At 38.5% G+C, this 16,767-nt stretch overlaps 1 protein-coding gene and 1 pseudogene across 4 annotated transcripts; both read right to left on the bottom strand.

Annotated features, from left to right (window-relative positions):
• Nucleotides 1–185: 185 nt before the first annotated feature.
• LOC115734742 lies at nucleotides 186–5,261 on the bottom strand (annotated as a pseudogene).
• A 957-nt stretch (nucleotides 5,262–6,218) lies between these two features.
• LOC115734859 (mediator of RNA polymerase II transcription subunit 19a) lies at nucleotides 6,219–15,518 on the bottom strand. Of its 4 annotated transcripts, none has more exons than XM_030665830.2 (8): nucleotides 15,006–15,517; nucleotides 11,014–11,080; nucleotides 9,752–10,041; nucleotides 9,392–9,625; nucleotides 8,906–8,962; nucleotides 8,605–8,740; nucleotides 7,538–7,596; nucleotides 6,219–6,639 (listed from the first exon to the last, which is right to left on the bottom strand). In XM_030665830.2, exons 2-6 carry the CDS (start codon nucleotides 11,042–11,044, stop codon nucleotides 8,690–8,692), a joined length of 663 nt encoding a protein of 220 aa, XP_030521690.1. In that variant the 5' UTR covers nucleotides 11,045–11,080; nucleotides 15,006–15,517; the 3' UTR covers nucleotides 6,219–6,639; nucleotides 7,538–7,596; nucleotides 8,605–8,689. The 4 variants fall into 4 exon arrangements, with proteins under 4 accessions (XP_030521690.1, XP_030521689.1, XP_048137888.1 ...); XM_030665829.2 differs by lacking the exon at nucleotides 6,219–6,639 and adding an exon at nucleotides 7,352–7,458; XM_048281931.1 differs by lacking the exon at nucleotides 6,219–6,639 and having other exon boundaries at nucleotides 7,352–7,596; nucleotides 8,911–8,962; nucleotides 15,006–15,518.
• Nucleotides 15,519–16,767: the final 1,249 nt, after the last annotated feature.

The raw sequence follows: 16,767 nt of genomic DNA, 5'->3' as shown, positions 1-16,767 counted from the left end.
TATGCCGATAACGCCTAAGGGATGACACACCTTCCATAGCTCTAGTGTGCATCACCAAAGCAAAGAGCAGGCTATTCTCCATTGATAGATCCATGCTCATCGCACCACAAGAATGACAATAAGGGAGCAACTTCTTCCCTTGTGCTGCACTTGATGTCAATATAATTTTCTTCTCCTGGTTTTGTTCATTTCTGATTTTTCATTTGCTGCGCTACAAAGTGCTTCTTTTGGTCTTTCTTGGCAACGTCCTCGAAGGGGAGAGAATTCAAGACATTCTCGGCCATAGAGAGCATACGAAAAATCACGTGAATCACAGAGAAAAGAAAGAGAGAGGAGGGGGAGTCAATCGAGAGCTCCTCCAGGCTTCCCGACGTCACGGCCACACCGAGCTCCCATCGCTGTTGTCTCGTAGCCTTGTTGATCAAGCTGCCGTTCCTTATCAGACCCCCGCCACTCCAGCCGACTGAACCAGGCTTGACGAGATCATCAGCCTTGACCACGATGACGAAGCCCGCTGCACCCAGACTGGCGCCTTTACGAAGTCCCGCATCTGCTTGTCAAAGCGAGGCTAGCCATCAGCGTTTACATATTGCTAATCCAAAGTGGGGATATCGTGAGTTCAAAGAAGCAAGGAAATTCGGTCAAAGGGTGCAGCCAAAAGAATAAAGATATTTGGGTCCAAAACCGCAGATTGACGTTCCATCATTGAACGTCCTTGCTCGTGATCATCTCCACTGCGCTACACCGATTTTCTATTCTGTTGTGCAGGTTTCACGAAACTGTCGAAAGTCCCACGAGCATCACCGCCCGAGGAACCATCAATCCCGATCTGCAAGTCCGTCGGTCCAATCCCGATTCAAAACGGAAAATAATTCGACGAATATTCAAGATTTGATAAAATCTTATATAATTTTTATTTTATGATATTATTTCTCATTTTTGAATAAATTGATATCCATGTGAATATTCAATTGAGATATCATATCTTTCAAAATTTAGAAAATCTAATCCAATTTAGGAAACTTTTCCTAAAAAAGGCAATGTATTTTAAATTGGACAATCCTACCCGTAATTATTGGGTACGATTCTCCGATTTGGGATAAATACAAGAGGGTAGTCGATCCAATCCGTCGCCACTTGGATTCGATCCGCTCATTTCACAAGCCTATTTGGATTAGGGTTATTTTCAAAAAGATCAAAAGATGATATTCGATGGCTTACCTTGGTGGATTACTTCCCTTGATTTGAAAATTCTGAATCTTGTGATCCTTATCTTTTCGTTGGTTTCCTTAAAATTCAAAACTCTAAGATACGGTTTCTTGCAAGTCTTATGTAATTAAAATTTTAGGAAGATAGTTTTCCTAGAAACCTTATATAATGAATTATTTGGGATAAAATCAAGAGATTTGAATCAATGGTAATCATCTTAATTTCCAAAAATTCATGGAAAACACTAAAGAAATTCATATATCATGCTAGCATTGCATATTTTCGCATATCTCATGTTCATGTGCCATGTTTGCATCTCATGTTTGCACGTCCATCTTTGCTTTGCATCGTTCGTATGTTCGTATATTTGCATATCATATTTGGCATATCCCATATTGCATTATTAGATGGATTAGAATGCATATCTTAAATGGTCATGTAATCTTGCACGTCATAATCCATCATGTTTTGCCATGCCATTATTTGCACGCCATGCATATTTTGCCATGTAATAATTGCCCGTCATTATGCCACGTCATGCGCATGTGTCTTGTATCCATAAATTGTTTATAATGTTTAGTCGTTATTTGCATTTCATGTTAGTATAAATGCCAGTAGTCATGTAGTCTGATAAACACAACGAAAATGCCATGTCATTCATGTGGTTATAAATTGCTTTGCATGTTGCATTAATATCATGTCTTTTTTGCATGTCTTAATTGCTCGATTAAGCTTTGCATATAGGATGGTATTGCATATTATTGCACGTGTAGTTTAATATATTCATGTGCATATTGCAATCGTGTCATTTAGAATCATATCCATGTCATCATTGTCATATTTACATTCATGCATTGCATACGTTAAACAAGAGAAAATTCAAAAACAATTGCATCTTTTTAACTTTAAATTGATTCAATTTAAGTTGTCAAACTTAACATTTTTCATGAAATTTAAGGTATCGAAAGGGCGTTAATTTTAATTAATTAATGTAACCAAGTCCCCGAACTTATCATCTTTGATATGTAAAAATAAAGTATTTCTCCTAGTAGTTTATTTAGGTTCCTAATCAGCCTACCAAAAATGGTTAGTAGGTGACTCCAAATTTTAAATCATTTGAACATTCAACCAATGTTGTGATTTGGTAGGGCTTAGGAGAGTTCGTATTAGGTTAGTTATCTAATTAGCCTAATAATCCATTAACCTAAAGATTTTGTCATTTTTTAGGTCGCGACAATACTAGAAGAAAAAAGAATGGCAGGGCCTCGCTGCAAATCGCCGGAGTCCATCAAGTCAGGCCGCAACCCCCAATTCCCAAGCAATGGTCCATCGAGGCCGGGCCTCAACGCTTGTGCTCGAGACCATTGAGGTTGGGCTGATTCTGTTTCATTCAAGGTATTTATGTATGAAGATGTTACTTAATGAATCTTGTTGGGAAAGCGCAGCAGAAATTCGATACATTCACTAGATATTTACAAAACACCGGGCCCAATAATCAACCGTCAGCTTTGATACCATTTGTCGAGAGAGCGCAGCAGAAGTTCAATAATTTCACTAGGAAAAATTGCCAAGAGGGAGCCCAATTTCCAAGTCCGTCAATATATTCAGTTGAATCCACCTTCACTCAAAAGCTTAATGAGTTATGGGCCAACTATGATTTATTAATTGCTCCACACCACATAAATTCTCCGATATGAGATTTCTCTAACACAACTCACACCTGTAATTCTAGCAAATCTTAAGTGGTATACTAAGTAAATATTAAATCACGCATTCATCTAGCAGTTTAAGCTTTTAGAATAGTTGGGAGTGGCTCAACAAAATCTTACATCAAGACCATGGCTTATAGATGTTGTCACTATAACGCAACATCACCGGTAGTTTCTCTTCAAACATATCAATCAATTTAGCAACGAACTCCCTCGATGTTTCCATCAGAGCTTCCACCTTCACTGGCCGCTTCTTTGGTGATTTTCCTCCACTTTCCTGCATTTTTTCTCATCTCCTTCCCCCTTTCCCCTACCGTTACCTCCCTAATGCAACACTCTGGATCTTCGCTCCTCACAACGCCTCTCCCATCAACAGGAGGCCTCAGCTCCATCTTCCACACATCCATTATCTACTTGGCATTCGTGGGCTGGTCGGTCCATTGCGGGGTCGCCAATATCGGCGCACCCGCACCCAACGTGAGCGCTTCCAAAGTTGAGTTCCACCCGCAATGCATCACGAAAAACCCTAGTGCTTCATGTGCTTGGACTTCCAGTTGAGGACACCACGTCACAACTAGACCCTTTTGGGCTGTCTCTTTTGCCATAGTCTTGTGGGAGTTTGTCTTCTTCAGATGACCTCATCACCCAGAGGAAATAACAGCTGCTTATATGTAGTCTCATTGCAAGCGGAAAAAATGTCAAAAAAGTCTTGAACATATTATATAAGTGTCAATTTAGTCATAAACCTTATATTGATGTCAATTCAGTCTTAAACATTTTGCATTAGTACCAATTCAGTCGTAAGTCTTTTATTAGTGCCAATTCAGTTATAAACTTTTTACCTTGATGCCAATTCAGTCCTAAATTTTTTGTATTTTTGTTAATTGAGTCAATCCGGCCAATTTTGATTGAAAATTCTCTGATGTGGACGTCGACTTGTCCTACGTGACGCGACTGGCGCCGATATAGATAATTTTGAATATTATTTTAATATTTTAAAATAATCTTATTAACTTTTTTAATAATAGAGAAAAGAAAAAGAAGAAAAACCAAAATATTTATTGAAATATTATTTAAAGCATTTAAAAATATTAAAAAAAAAATGTCCACGTCAACATCAACCATGTCACATAGAACATCCGATGTCCACGTTAGCGAATTTCCTGCCTAAATTGGACGGATTCACTCGGTTAACATAAATGCAAAAGATTTAGGACTGAATTGGCACCAATGTAAAAGGTTTAAGATTAAATTGATACCAATAAAAGATTTAGGATTGAATTGGCACCAATGCAATAGATTTAGAACTTTTTTAACACTTTTCCCCATTGCAAGCTCTTGCATTTGGTCAATCTTTAGCTCTAATAAACTCCGTAAAGAGACATACACAACTGACCCTTTTGGCTTTGTGCTCAGCCATTTCATGGTGGTGTACGTGTTCTTCTGGTAGGAAGATGCTGAGACCATATTCTGCGTCTTGTTCAAGCCTGTTGTGTAAATAGGTGGAAGGCACTGCTGGCCCTATGGTCCTTAATGGCATGACCTTCATGAACCAGTCCACTACCTGCTAGGCAAAACCAACGTCATGAAGTTTTTGCTGAGTGCTTGAATGATCAAGGTGGATGACCCATGGATCAGAAAGGGTGATAGCTGAGAGGGAGAGCACGAGACTCGACTCTTGTCCTAATTAGGTGATCGATGACTGGGAAATACTTGAGCATCGTGTATTTACACTAGTTAAATTTCAATCTTGGCTGACATGTCAAGCCATATTCGCTTTCCAGCTAAGACAACTCCAAATCGTGTACCACTCGTGCTGTCGTCTTATCTTCTCGTGGTAAAAACACGTGGTGAAGAATGCAACCCCAACCAGCACAAACGTCTGTGCTAACACATCGAGAGCCCAAGGCAAGAACGAGTTGTAGACGATGCAACTCGATGGCAGGCTGCCGGAGGTCAGCCTCTCGACCAACTCGCTCAGTGTCTTTGGACCAGTCCTTCCAGAAGCGCTCGAGGTAGGCTTCCAGGGCTGCCGGCGGCCTCGGTGCCATCGTCAAAGCCATCGGAGATAGTCTCAACTGAAATCGAGGGGTGCGAGGACAATCCATGAAGGGCCTTGGACATGGATTCGGTGGTGACGAGAGTGACTCCGGCGCCTTTGTGGATTAGTCGCTTGGAGAATTGGAGCATGGGGTGGACATTGCCTTGGGCTGGGAATGATAGAACTAAATAATGTGGCTTGTGGGATTTTCTTGAAGCCTCCGTTTTCTGTGGTTCTTTCGCTCTTCGCTGAAGTTTCCCTTTGTGGGCTAATTCGCAATGTGACCACATTAGGAAGTGCATGATTGACCCGTTCGCACAAGCTGGAAAAAGAAAGAAAGTTGTCGGCGGGTACTTCAGGCAATGGCTTGACGTGCTCCATTATCACTGAGTAGTATTAAATTCCTCTACTTTTTAAGTTTTTTTAAAGCTTGTTGGAGGATAAGGAGCTTACGAGGCAAAAACAAGCCGGGTGGTGAATCTCAGTTGGAGAATTACGTGATTCATGACATTATAATCCAACGGTTCTCTTGGGAGGGAGAATGGCAGCACGTAAAATTGCTAGAAAATGTTGACTTACATTGCTTGACGGGCTTGTGTTATAACTAGAATTCTCCTTCACATATCAACGTAAAGAAGGGAATTTTGAAAAACAAATAAGGGTGTTCGAATGAAAGATTCAAAGATGACATTCTGAGATTTAGTTTCATACGAACATGAGTAATACGACGTGTCGGAAGCTTTCCAATAGTTACCATCAAGATGAGAAAACTAAAGATTGATATCATAAGAGGTTAGACGCAACACAATTCCGACTCAAACCGAGTTGTATTTTGACACACACAGAATCATTCTTTAGATAATACACATATGCATCATATATACACAGCATTTGTAAATAACAGCTTATTTAGAGTCTGTTTGCTTGAGAGAAATTTGTTTTATTGATTTCCCAGTATTTGAACAATGAAAAGCTAATCGACTTACGAAAAGAACTTTTCATAGAATGAAAATAACAAGCTTAAATTGGAAAAAAAAAAAAAAACAGCTTCCCCTTGAATCCCAAAGAGAAATCATTTTGCCTAAACGCCAAATTTTGAAGGAATACAAAGTAAGATCACCGAAAAATAAACTTGTACCCCAGAGCACCTAGAGCGGAGTCCGAAAACTTTCAAGGCCAATGACAACTTTTTCCTGAAACAAACAGTGAAATGATTACAGCAAATCGCTTACAACAGCAGATCGCAAGTTGAACTTGCCAGTTTTGAGTTTTCAGCTATGGAACATCTAAAGGGACGCCACGATGAAATAATTTAAGTCAGTCGTATGTTGGAGCTTGTTAATGTCGAGATTTGCTGGTCTGACAGGAAATAAGGATTAGCATCTTGTTCTTACAAAGGGTGGGGGAACAAAACTTGGCCAGTTCACAAATATCGGGCAAAAGAATGTAAAAGGGGAAAATGTCCCAGGGGTAATCATGACAGTAAACATGTGATCAGAATCCTCACAAAAAGGAGTGTAACCGAACCAACCATTCAACCCTGATAGAAAACAAATGGAAACGAGTTGCACGCTGGCGATAGAGCTTCATGGAACCACTGCGAAAGACCGTATCATCCCAACCTGATTTTCAGCCCCCCACTGAAAATCACAATGTGTTGGATCCTGTCGTTACATGGGTCTAGCATCAACATTGCCACCATGTATAAACATATTAGGACCCGATTCATAAATCCGTGAAGATATCCATATACACAAGTGTATAATAAGCTTCAATTGAGATTCAAAGTTTGAATGTTGGAACCACTAAATCAAAAACAAGAGGTTTTCCGTTCCATCGAACGGTGCAAAAATAGGAAATCAAGACTAGTATCCATCTTGGCAAGCAAAAGATCAGAAAGAAAAGAATAGTCCAGCAAACAAGAAACATAATCGGTTAACCATGAGTTGGTGTGACTATCTCATGCAGTAAACTGCAAATAATGCAGTAAACAGGATTTCTGGTTATTGAAGGTTTCCCAAAGATTAAGCTTTCAATAGATCAAAGCAGATCATAATTTGGCAGATGATGATTTGCAGGCACAAGATAGATGATCAAAGAATACTGTCCGGACAAAACAAGGAAGCACTGTTACACTTCTCATGTACAATAACTAGCACCATATTTTTCCCCTCGAAACGTCAGTAATTAAATGAAGGCAATTGCCGTTGTTTGACATGACAGTACACTGAACATTGGGTCCTGAGGTATCATATTGCGTGACATATTTCTCAACACTTGCAACCCTCTTAGTAAATTAGGCATATTAGACGTAACTAATTTGCTACTTGACAAGGGGAAAAGAATGTCGATATACACATCCCCTCTAAAGTCCAAAATCAATTTTCCTTCGGAATCAAAACTGGAAACTCTGGTTCAGACTAAGTATAGAACTATGCTTCCAAATTAAAGAAATAATTAACAATGTTAAAGAGCTGGACATCCAATTCTGCCATTAAGCTGATGGAAAAAAAAGATTAGTTTCGCCTTTATGAAATCCCCAGTTGTAATACAAAGAAATCAAATTCAGCAATTATACCTCACATCTGAATATTCTTCAAAGGTAAATTCACCTTCAAATCTTCGGTTTCAGTCACTCTGCATGAACAGAAAAACAGAATGTCAAAGTTCTGTAATTACTTAAAGCAGCCCCCCACCCACCACCCAACCCAGCCAAAACCCCCCACAAAAACCCCTACCCCCACAACAAACAAAGGACCCCCAACCTCTCTCTCTGTGGTAAACCATGTTCACTAGGGGATCTGAATGGCATTACAGATCTGATGTCGAAAAGATAACTTAGGTACCAAGCAGGCAATCAGAAAAGCATCATACTAGCAAACTAAAACTTAAAATGGTATATTTGGTCCAACTTAAACCAGTACTGGTAGTACTATTGTCCTTTGGCCGATAGAAGATTGACAGTTGAAGAAAAGTGGAGGATGGGGGAGGGGGTGCAGGTTATGCAATTTATACTCATGTGTGTTTGCCTCGTTTTCATCAGCAAAGGCGCTATGCCTAGTTTTCGCCCATTTAAGGGCAATACACAACTCTCCCCTGAAATGCAATATGTAGCCACCCAAGGCTGAAATTCTCAGGTAATATGGCTCCAAAGTTCACTCAAGGTACACTCCCACAATGGCCATAGATAAAAAATTTATGCTTATATGCGTATGAATATGAAACCCAGGGGCTCCTTTACCATGGAAAATCATAGAGTTACCTCATGGGCTTCCACATATTATGAGTAACGTAGGAGACATCTCTATTTATTGCAAAATTACTTTATAGAGATAATAAGCATGTCTTTTATTTGATAAAACAAAATCCAGTTTAGTAGACGTTTATCATCAACTATAGTGCTCAGTGTCCAGTAAACGCAAGTACATTATCAGAAATTGATGGCTGATTCCAGACTGCTGCAAAGAATAGTCTAGATTTCAATCTTTTGATGCATCTCACTACTAAGAAAAAGAGCTCTCTGGTGTAAAAGAACCAACCAGTCAAAGTTGATAAAAGTATTAGACCAAAAAAAAAAAAAGAGGTTCATAAAAGTAGAAGCATAATTTTTTGTGTATGAAGCATCAAGAATGTATGCATATGTACCTTAAGTAACGGTAAGAGAAATCCCCAGTGCCTTTACTGACAAAACATGAAGACAGCACGTGAACTATTATAATATGCCACCACATCATCCCGCGACTCTTATGACTCCCACCTCGTCAAGCTTTGCACTCTTATGCTGTAAGCATCAAACAATATGGTGGCCAGCTTGATAAGCATCAATAGATAAAGGACTGAGGGAATATATGGAGGAACCAGAGAAGTACCGCAGCATTTGAAGATTCAGAAACAAAGAAGCAAAAGAACAAGAAAATAGTCCCGAGTTTAGCACAGAATGTAATACCTTACTTTTCTTGTGTTTGTGCTCGTTAAGATCTTCATCTCCATCATGCTTCCTTTTCTGTTGACACAAAATGTACAGTCAAAATAAAATCCACCAAAATACTATTAACTGACTATTTCTTTTTCTTTTTAAAGGTTTAAAGAATGGTTGCTTCTGGCTCTTTGGTTTTTCAGCCAAGAAATCCGAATGTGACTTATTGGTGGCTTGTCAAATAAAATAAGCCCATCCAAACAAGCTCCTGATTTCTGGCCTTGTCGTGCTCTTACTTGATAAAAAAAGATAAAAGATTTAAGAAATCAAGGATAAAGGTCTTATTTTAAGATTGATCAAAAGTACACATCATCTTAGTTTTTGGCTCACAAAGGTATACATCAATCGTCATTCAAGTTTCTTACCATAGGCAATTATCCAGTTCCATCATAACCAACTTTAGGTCTAAGTAAGAGCAGGGGGAAGGTAGACTAATTTGATATTCAAAAGTCATACCTTTTCATGATGTTTTTTGGAGTTGTCAACTCCTGAATCATGCTGCCCAACTTTGTCCTTTTTCCTTTCCTTGTCTTTGTCTTTGTCTTTGCCCCGATCTTTATGACGATGCTTGTGCTTCTTATGCTCTTTATCTTTCTCCTTATCTCTATCTTTATGCTTTTTATGCTTTTTCTCCTTATCCTTTGATTCACTTCTTGATTTTCCTGAAATGGTTGGCATCCCCTTCTCCGTCTAACAAAGCAAATGTACAATCAGCAAGCCAGCAATAGCGACAGTAGAAGGCAGTAAATAGTTACAAAAAAGGAACAGAATGTAAACCCAGAGAAAACTTCACAACAGGAATTGCATAAATCTTACTGCAGGTAAGTCAACACGGGTGGTTTCCCTCAGATGGAATGCATCTCCGAGAGAATCTAGGTCAAAAGGTTGTATGCGGAAGTGAGAATCTCTCCCGTTTGATGTACTCTGAATGAGCTGATCCAACTGCATCCCCTCTCCTTTCCGAATTTCAGTATCTCCCACCAAATTATGAAGATAGTGGGTGTCAGAAAGTGACAATGGTAGGGACTTCTTGCAGAAAAATTCATGATGGGGTGACAGCTTAAAGTGATTTATGAGATCTACAGCACCAGTCAATTCTCTCGGTCCTAAAAGATCAAACAGAGAGATACAGCAAGTAGAAATGTAAGATACCCAAAAAATTAAGCTTCAAAGGGAACACAGAAACATCAGTGTAGCGAAATCCAACATGTACAAAGTGAACATAAAGTCAATACAGATAAGTGCAAGCAAAAAGCAGAAATTTCCCTGCAGAAAAGGAGATGTGCAAATTCATCATAACATACGAGACAGGATGACTAATATATAAGCGTGGATCAGAAATTGTGCTAGTTGTGAGAAAATATTTCATGAGAATGAAAGCAATTAAGAGAAGTGCAATTAAGAGTTACCTCTTCCTGCTCTCATGCTGTGTAAATATAACACTCATACCGAAGCCAACATTTTCACCAATTCCAGTAAAATGTGCATGAGAAGCAGATTTACAAATCAATATTACCCCTAATATAGTGCATCTGATCACCATATAGATTTTTTCCCCAATGGAGGATCATCAATAGGGACATGATTCCCTCATATGGAGTGTTCAATACATAATTATGCCATCTCTCAAAGAAAAGAAAAGCACACAAGAGTCATAAGATCACCCTCAGATCCTATCAACATCAGATGCAAAGAAGGAAGAAAATTAAATAAGGGCTTGTTTAATTAAGATCTAGCAAAAGCAAATAGCAGTTTTCAGCTTTCCCGCCAAAACTTAGTATATTCCTTAAATTCGAAAAATTATGAGTGAATTATATGTGAACCTACTTGTTAATATCACTGTAATCTGAAAGTTTCAACTGTTTCAGATGAAAAAATATCTAAGTGCATGAGCCACTAGATTAAGCAAAAAGTAAAAAGCAAAAGTCAAGTCATTCTAAGACTTTTATTTGTTAATTGAAAGTGGTGCTGCTCAGCGTGTTTTGTCCTATGATCGAGGCATGTATTTGAAAAAAAAAAATGAACAGACAAACAAACTGCTTCTTAATAAAGATTCAAATCCCATAACAACATGATACCGTTTCCAAAATTCTTGCTTTCTGGATCCATATCAATCTTTCATGGTGCAGCTAACCACAAATATGACTGCAATATCAAACAAGAAAAATTGTTACTTAGATGGCTTAAGATAAAGCAGGAATTCCTTAAAATTAAAGCCATAAAGAGATGCAAAACACATTGTTCCACTATATGGATAGCACAAAAGGCTACAAGAGAACATCAATTTAAGTTAGCAATAACATCTAGTATTGGCATCAAATAAGTCAATAGAATAGTCTTCACTGTAACAAACAGATACATCGACTGTCCAGGAACCCCTCCTTTGCAGGAAATAAAAAGTTAAGATATTTCAGTCCTCTAGCAGTGCAATTATGAGAAGCTCTGACATCCAGTTAATCAGCACTTAACAAATAGGCTATCTTCTAGAAAACTGTGCATGTGATATCAATTAGCCTAGGGACACTGACTATCTTTTTGAAGCACAAAATGACTGAGCTCCAATGATAGTAGAGTTTCAGCAATCTCCCTGAAAAGCTCAAATAACAAGATCGTATGATAAGAATGCAAAATCTTGAAAGGCAGATAAAAAATGTTTTGTGTCTATTTTTTCATGATAATTCATAATCCTAGTTTTAGGAAGGAATACTAACTACATCAAGCATACAATATAACTGCATTCATCGAATTCCCTTATCCCCACCCCCTCCCCAACCCCCCCAAAAAAAAAAAAAAAAACAGAGAAATCGATTCTTCCAAAGAAAGCCTTTGTCCAAGGCCCTCTTGAAAAGATGCCTTTCATCAGCTTTCCTTCCTAAGATAGCCAATCAACTTACTGAAAAGTTGAATTTAATTGTCAGCACTCCTTCAGGTACAAAAGTTCAGCTTTTTTTAACCTTATCTTTGAAGGACAGGTTCAAAAGCACACTATACATGAAAGGACAGAAGTTCCAAGCCACAATGGACAAGGCTTGGCCATGATGCAATATCAATAGACATCATAAACCAAGTGACAAAGCAGTGTCCATGGAGTTGCTGTTCAAGCGTCACCTTGGGTGGATAATTCAGGGTTCGTTGACCCCATTAACTCCAAGGCAGATTTCTAAGATTAAGCCAAATCCTGACCAAATCTGGACATTAATTATGAGTTTAAAACCATCACCTTTTTTCACATCTCTCTTTCATTTTCCCTAAAAGGTGAGATATTTACGAGAAAACAGTCCATATTTTCACTACTGCACAGATCATGTATTTATCAAGCAAAACTGGGCACCACTTTAACTGAAATATGGAAAAAACGAAAATAAAGGAATGCGTTGTTTCTGTTTCTCTTCGTTGTGATAAGATTTAATGATCCAACGAGAAATTCACTATAAAAAATTTGTACTAATTAACGCACTACGTAAAAGATCTAGTACAAAATCTGGCAGAACCACAGATTTTTACAGAGATCAAATATCCAAACAGATCATGACCAATCATATGAAGCAGAGAAAAACCATAAACTACAGTTAGATGCCTAGATCAATCAAAGTATTGATTAATTAAAACAAATACAAACAAACCGAGATGATTTAGCAATTTTGGGAAATTAAGAGCTTACAGGTGTACATATGTTGCCTTCTTAAACCATGCTTGAAGATGTCAGAAATTTTTAAAAGAAATTCCAGAGTTGATCTCAAATTATAAAACCAAATATGAAATATCTATAAGTTAATCTTGAATTCCGAAACAATAAATCAACATAAGTAGATATGGCGGATACTACAAACAACAGATTTCATAAAATTACACAAGCAGCTCCTATCTTATAATAGCAAGACAGAGGTATGATACATCAAATGCTATGACTCAAGGAGATACCCTTCAAAAAGCCCTCATGGCAGTTACCCCGCTAATGGAACTTAGGAAAATGGTAGAAGTCTGAAGAGTTTTCTCATATGAAAAGTAGTACTGGAATAGATTATGCAAAAGAGCTGCCATAGTATGGACTAAACACACGAAACAGGTATAAGAACAGGCATAATATATAAAGAAAATATTGTTTTCTAAAAGCTCAAGGTCCCATATGAACATGCTCTTCCGTCTTTTAGCAAGATCTTATACTTAAAGTGGATAAATTAAATGCACAAAGTTCCAGCAATCTAAGAATGTGAGAAATGCTGGGGAAACTTATCGAACAGGAAGTACTATGACAATTTAGAATAATAACATAGACAGCATAAAACCGCTGTTCATGACTAGCTCAGCTCTTCTAATGATGTGGACATTAACTCAAAGATAAAAAAATAAAAATAAAAATAACTAGGGTAGAATATTTGATTATTGTGTGAAGTACAATGGAACTCTATCAATTTTAGGATGCTTTTCTCTAACCAATACAAGCTTATTAGTGAGGGACAACAAGTACATCATTAATAACTGAACTACACAAATCCACTAGGAGGAAAGGTAGTTCTCTATCACTAACATGTTGTCAACTCACTTCCTAGCTGGTCTCCTTCTAAGGTGTTTAATTGCTACATTGGCTCATCTGCAATGATTCCGCATTCTCATATAGTGACATCATGAGTCAATTAGTTTCATCTTTGTGAGCCAATATAGCATCATATAGACATTTCCCTATTTGTATCTCTCCATTTCTCAACTTCAGCCAATTGGGATGTTGGAGATGGACAGAAAAACAAGTTCAAGCCTCATCAATGAACCCTAGATAAACTAATTATGAAAGAAATTTCAATGGAGGTTGTATGTTTAAGCCTCATGCCTAGCCATTCTAAGTAACACCCTGCTGCATCCAATTGCTTATTAGGGTGGCCACACGCTGTAATAGATACATTTCTACCTTTGATTTCACATTTTGGCTTGGATAACTAGATCAGGAGGAGATGCAAGGCCAACTAAAGGATAAACAACCAAATAATTTAAATCTAGATTACTTCAAACTTCAAGTATTATTTCAAAGATGAGCTCCATGACAAATTTGTACATTAATGACAACGTTATGGATGTTTTAAAAAACACCCAACTGAATAAGATTTGCATACTAGGGAGCCACCTCACCTTTTAGATGCAATTACTAAATTTATCTTTTCTATTTTTGGTTCTAGCTAACAGGTGTGTGAGAGAGAAACTCAAAGCCGGATCCAAGCAATATCAAGGCCCACAATACCAACAAGTAAATCATAGATGAAAACAATGTATGAGCATGCTTAAAGATCCAACTCATTGATGACATCACATACTTGGGCCCTAAGACTGATTTGAGCATAGTGTTAATGCTCTCCATAGACAACAACCACAATGCACTGTATATGCATTTCAAGGAGCAAAGTTCAGCCAATAATGAACAATTCATATATTGATGATTAGACCAGCGGAAACCGCTAGTGTTGCTATCTATGCAAATGTTTGAACATTTTAGGGATAGTTTTGAGCAAAGTCTCTGAGTACTTAAGAAGAATTACTTGACGTATAGTACCAACCATGTTATAATAATGTGTAGCAACTAGCAAGCAACCCTTAATAATGCATAGCAACTAGCAAGAACCACCCTTACAACAGCATCTATAAGTTTCCTTCCCGTACTAAAATGGCACACTATCAGAATGAAGAAAAGCACGTAGTCACCTATTAACTCGCACGAATCTATAATAAACCTCTAGAAAATCATAACTAAGCTGAAACTGCAATTATGGATCTAGACATGACACCCTTGACATGTCCACTCTGTTACGAGTATGGAGGCAACGGAATTGAAACCTCACGCACGTTCAAGTATAAGGAAAGAAACTCCAACGAGCATTCTCGAACTTCAATCAGCAATGGCACAGAAGACCATTAACTACCCAACAGAACCTTTATGCCCAAGAAAATCCTCACATCTAAAGCCCGAAGCAAGTCTGTAACTCCATAAGGACAGAGACTCAAAAAAGAATGTGGATACCACAAAGAGAAACTTTCAGAAATCAAAACCCAAAAATTCGACTCCAGTGAAGTAAAAAGTCCGTACCTTTAGCAAGAATCCAGGACGCCGCTTATTCTTCCACAGATCACAGTGGCAGGAAGAATTCAAAACCCCTATGTCTATCTATCTACCAAACTAAGGCTCTCAAACTGCTAAAAAGCTTTACAGCGATTCGAATCCCTCCTCAAGTACAGCTCGAACTTGAAATCAGCAACAGTAGGAAAAAAAAAAACCCAGATGACTTCTCGAATTCAGCTTCCCCGAACGAATTGACACGCAAACACGGAGACGAATTCCGGATGTTCCTTTGGCTGTGGCTGACTGAGCAAGAGCTTGAGGATTCTGTCGCACGGTTGGCAAACAATGGGAATTGAGATGTCATGAGGAGGTCTTCATCAAGTTCATGCGCGAGTCGGGCAGGAGTTCTGATGGGTGAATGAATTGGAAAGCGGATTTCGTTTTCTTGAGAGAGCGGGGGAATTATTAGGGTTTCAAACGTTAGTTTTCTCGTTTTGGTCCCTCTCTCTCGTATGATGGATGACCTCGTCACTTGGTTGTGTTTTAGGATCTTGTCTTGGTCAATAATATATGATTGTCTTCATTGATTTTGACAAATTTGCCCTCGATTTTTCACGTAAATTGGTAGATTTCGTCCATAAGCTCCCCTCAAGAAAATAATTTTGGATATTTGGCGATTGGTGGCGGCTGTAAAGGTGCGAATAACAGCCATTTTCTTTTCAGATCCTATTTCTGCCTAGAAATAAATTTTTTTATTTCTATTCCTTAAACGAGTTTCTGAGCAAAATTTTTATTTTCGAACAAAAATTCATTTGATGATAACATAAAACTTCTACGATTGCCGCCCACTGGGCTTTGGTGGATGAACGATGGTCGGCGATCGGTAGATGGCGAATGAAGACAGAGACAACCGACAAATGTCGACGGGAAGACAAAGACCAAAGGTTGACAAACGGAGATGGGCGAACGGCGACTAGTGATCGAGGAATGGGGACCGGCGGCAATGGATGGTGAATGGCTGCAGAGAAGCGAGAGATGCGACCGGCAATTAGTGAATGATGAAGGGAGACCGATGACCGACAATCAGCGCCTGACGGATGGAGAAGGGCAAATGGGAGCCAAGGACGAGAGATTGGCGGCCAACAAGTGGTGAATTGCACCCAGTGGACGGCAGATGGAGAACCGTAGCCAATGTCGACAGTAGGGACATGATAGAGATGAAGTGAGCAATAAGAAGAAGAATTTTTATTTCTGTTTACGTTCCGGAAATAGAAAAGTAAAAAATCTCTATTTCTTACTTATGTTTCAAACCTATTTCTGGGCCAAAAATTTGTGCCAAAAGTAGAAAAATGAAATTTCATTTCCAAATGGTTTCAAACCTTTTCTCCAGAATAGAAAGATAAAAAATAGAAAAATAGAATTGTTGTCAAATGACAACATGATCTTTGCGGCCGTGGCCACCATTTGGCCTCCATAGCCGACGCCACAAGCCGGTGGCGTGTCATCGCCTCCATCGCCGTTCTCTCTCGTTAAAACAGTCTGATTTTGGAAATATGAGAAGCAGAAAAGGAAAGTGAAGTTAATCATACCAATATTGAGAGTAGTCATTCATCGTGAGAAGATTGCTTGTAATTTTCTTGAGGCGAACTTGATAATGAAAGATTCACGAGGTGATTTGGTATTACCAGATCGATAACGTCCAAATCGATCTTCGAGGTCTATTTTCTCATTAGATGATGTTAACTGAAGCTCGCCGCTCGATGGTAGTAAAATAGCATCGACAACCATG

This window comes from Rhodamnia argentea, chromosome 7, assembly GCF_020921035.1.
Source record: "Rhodamnia argentea isolate NSW1041297 chromosome 7, ASM2092103v1, whole genome shotgun sequence".
Lineage (NCBI taxonomy): Eukaryota > Viridiplantae > Streptophyta > Magnoliopsida > Myrtales > Myrtaceae > Rhodamnia > Rhodamnia argentea.
Note: the sequence above shows the minus strand (reverse complement) of the source record. Positions and strands in the feature narration are given on the sequence as shown.

Bases quoted from the DNA above. Each gene is read 5' to 3' on its own strand.
- LOC115734859 (XM_030665830.2), bottom strand. From the start codon at position 11,044: ATGGATCCAGAAAGCAAGAATTTTGGAAACG. The intron at 10,042-11,013 runs GTATCATGTTGT...TTGATCTTTTAG, and splicing joins AAGCAAGAATTTTGGAAACG to GACCGAGAGAATTGACTGGT. The intron at 8,741-8,905 runs GTATTACATTCT...TGATGCTTACAG, and splicing joins ACAAACACAAGAAAAGTAAG to CATAAGAGTGCAAAGCTTGA.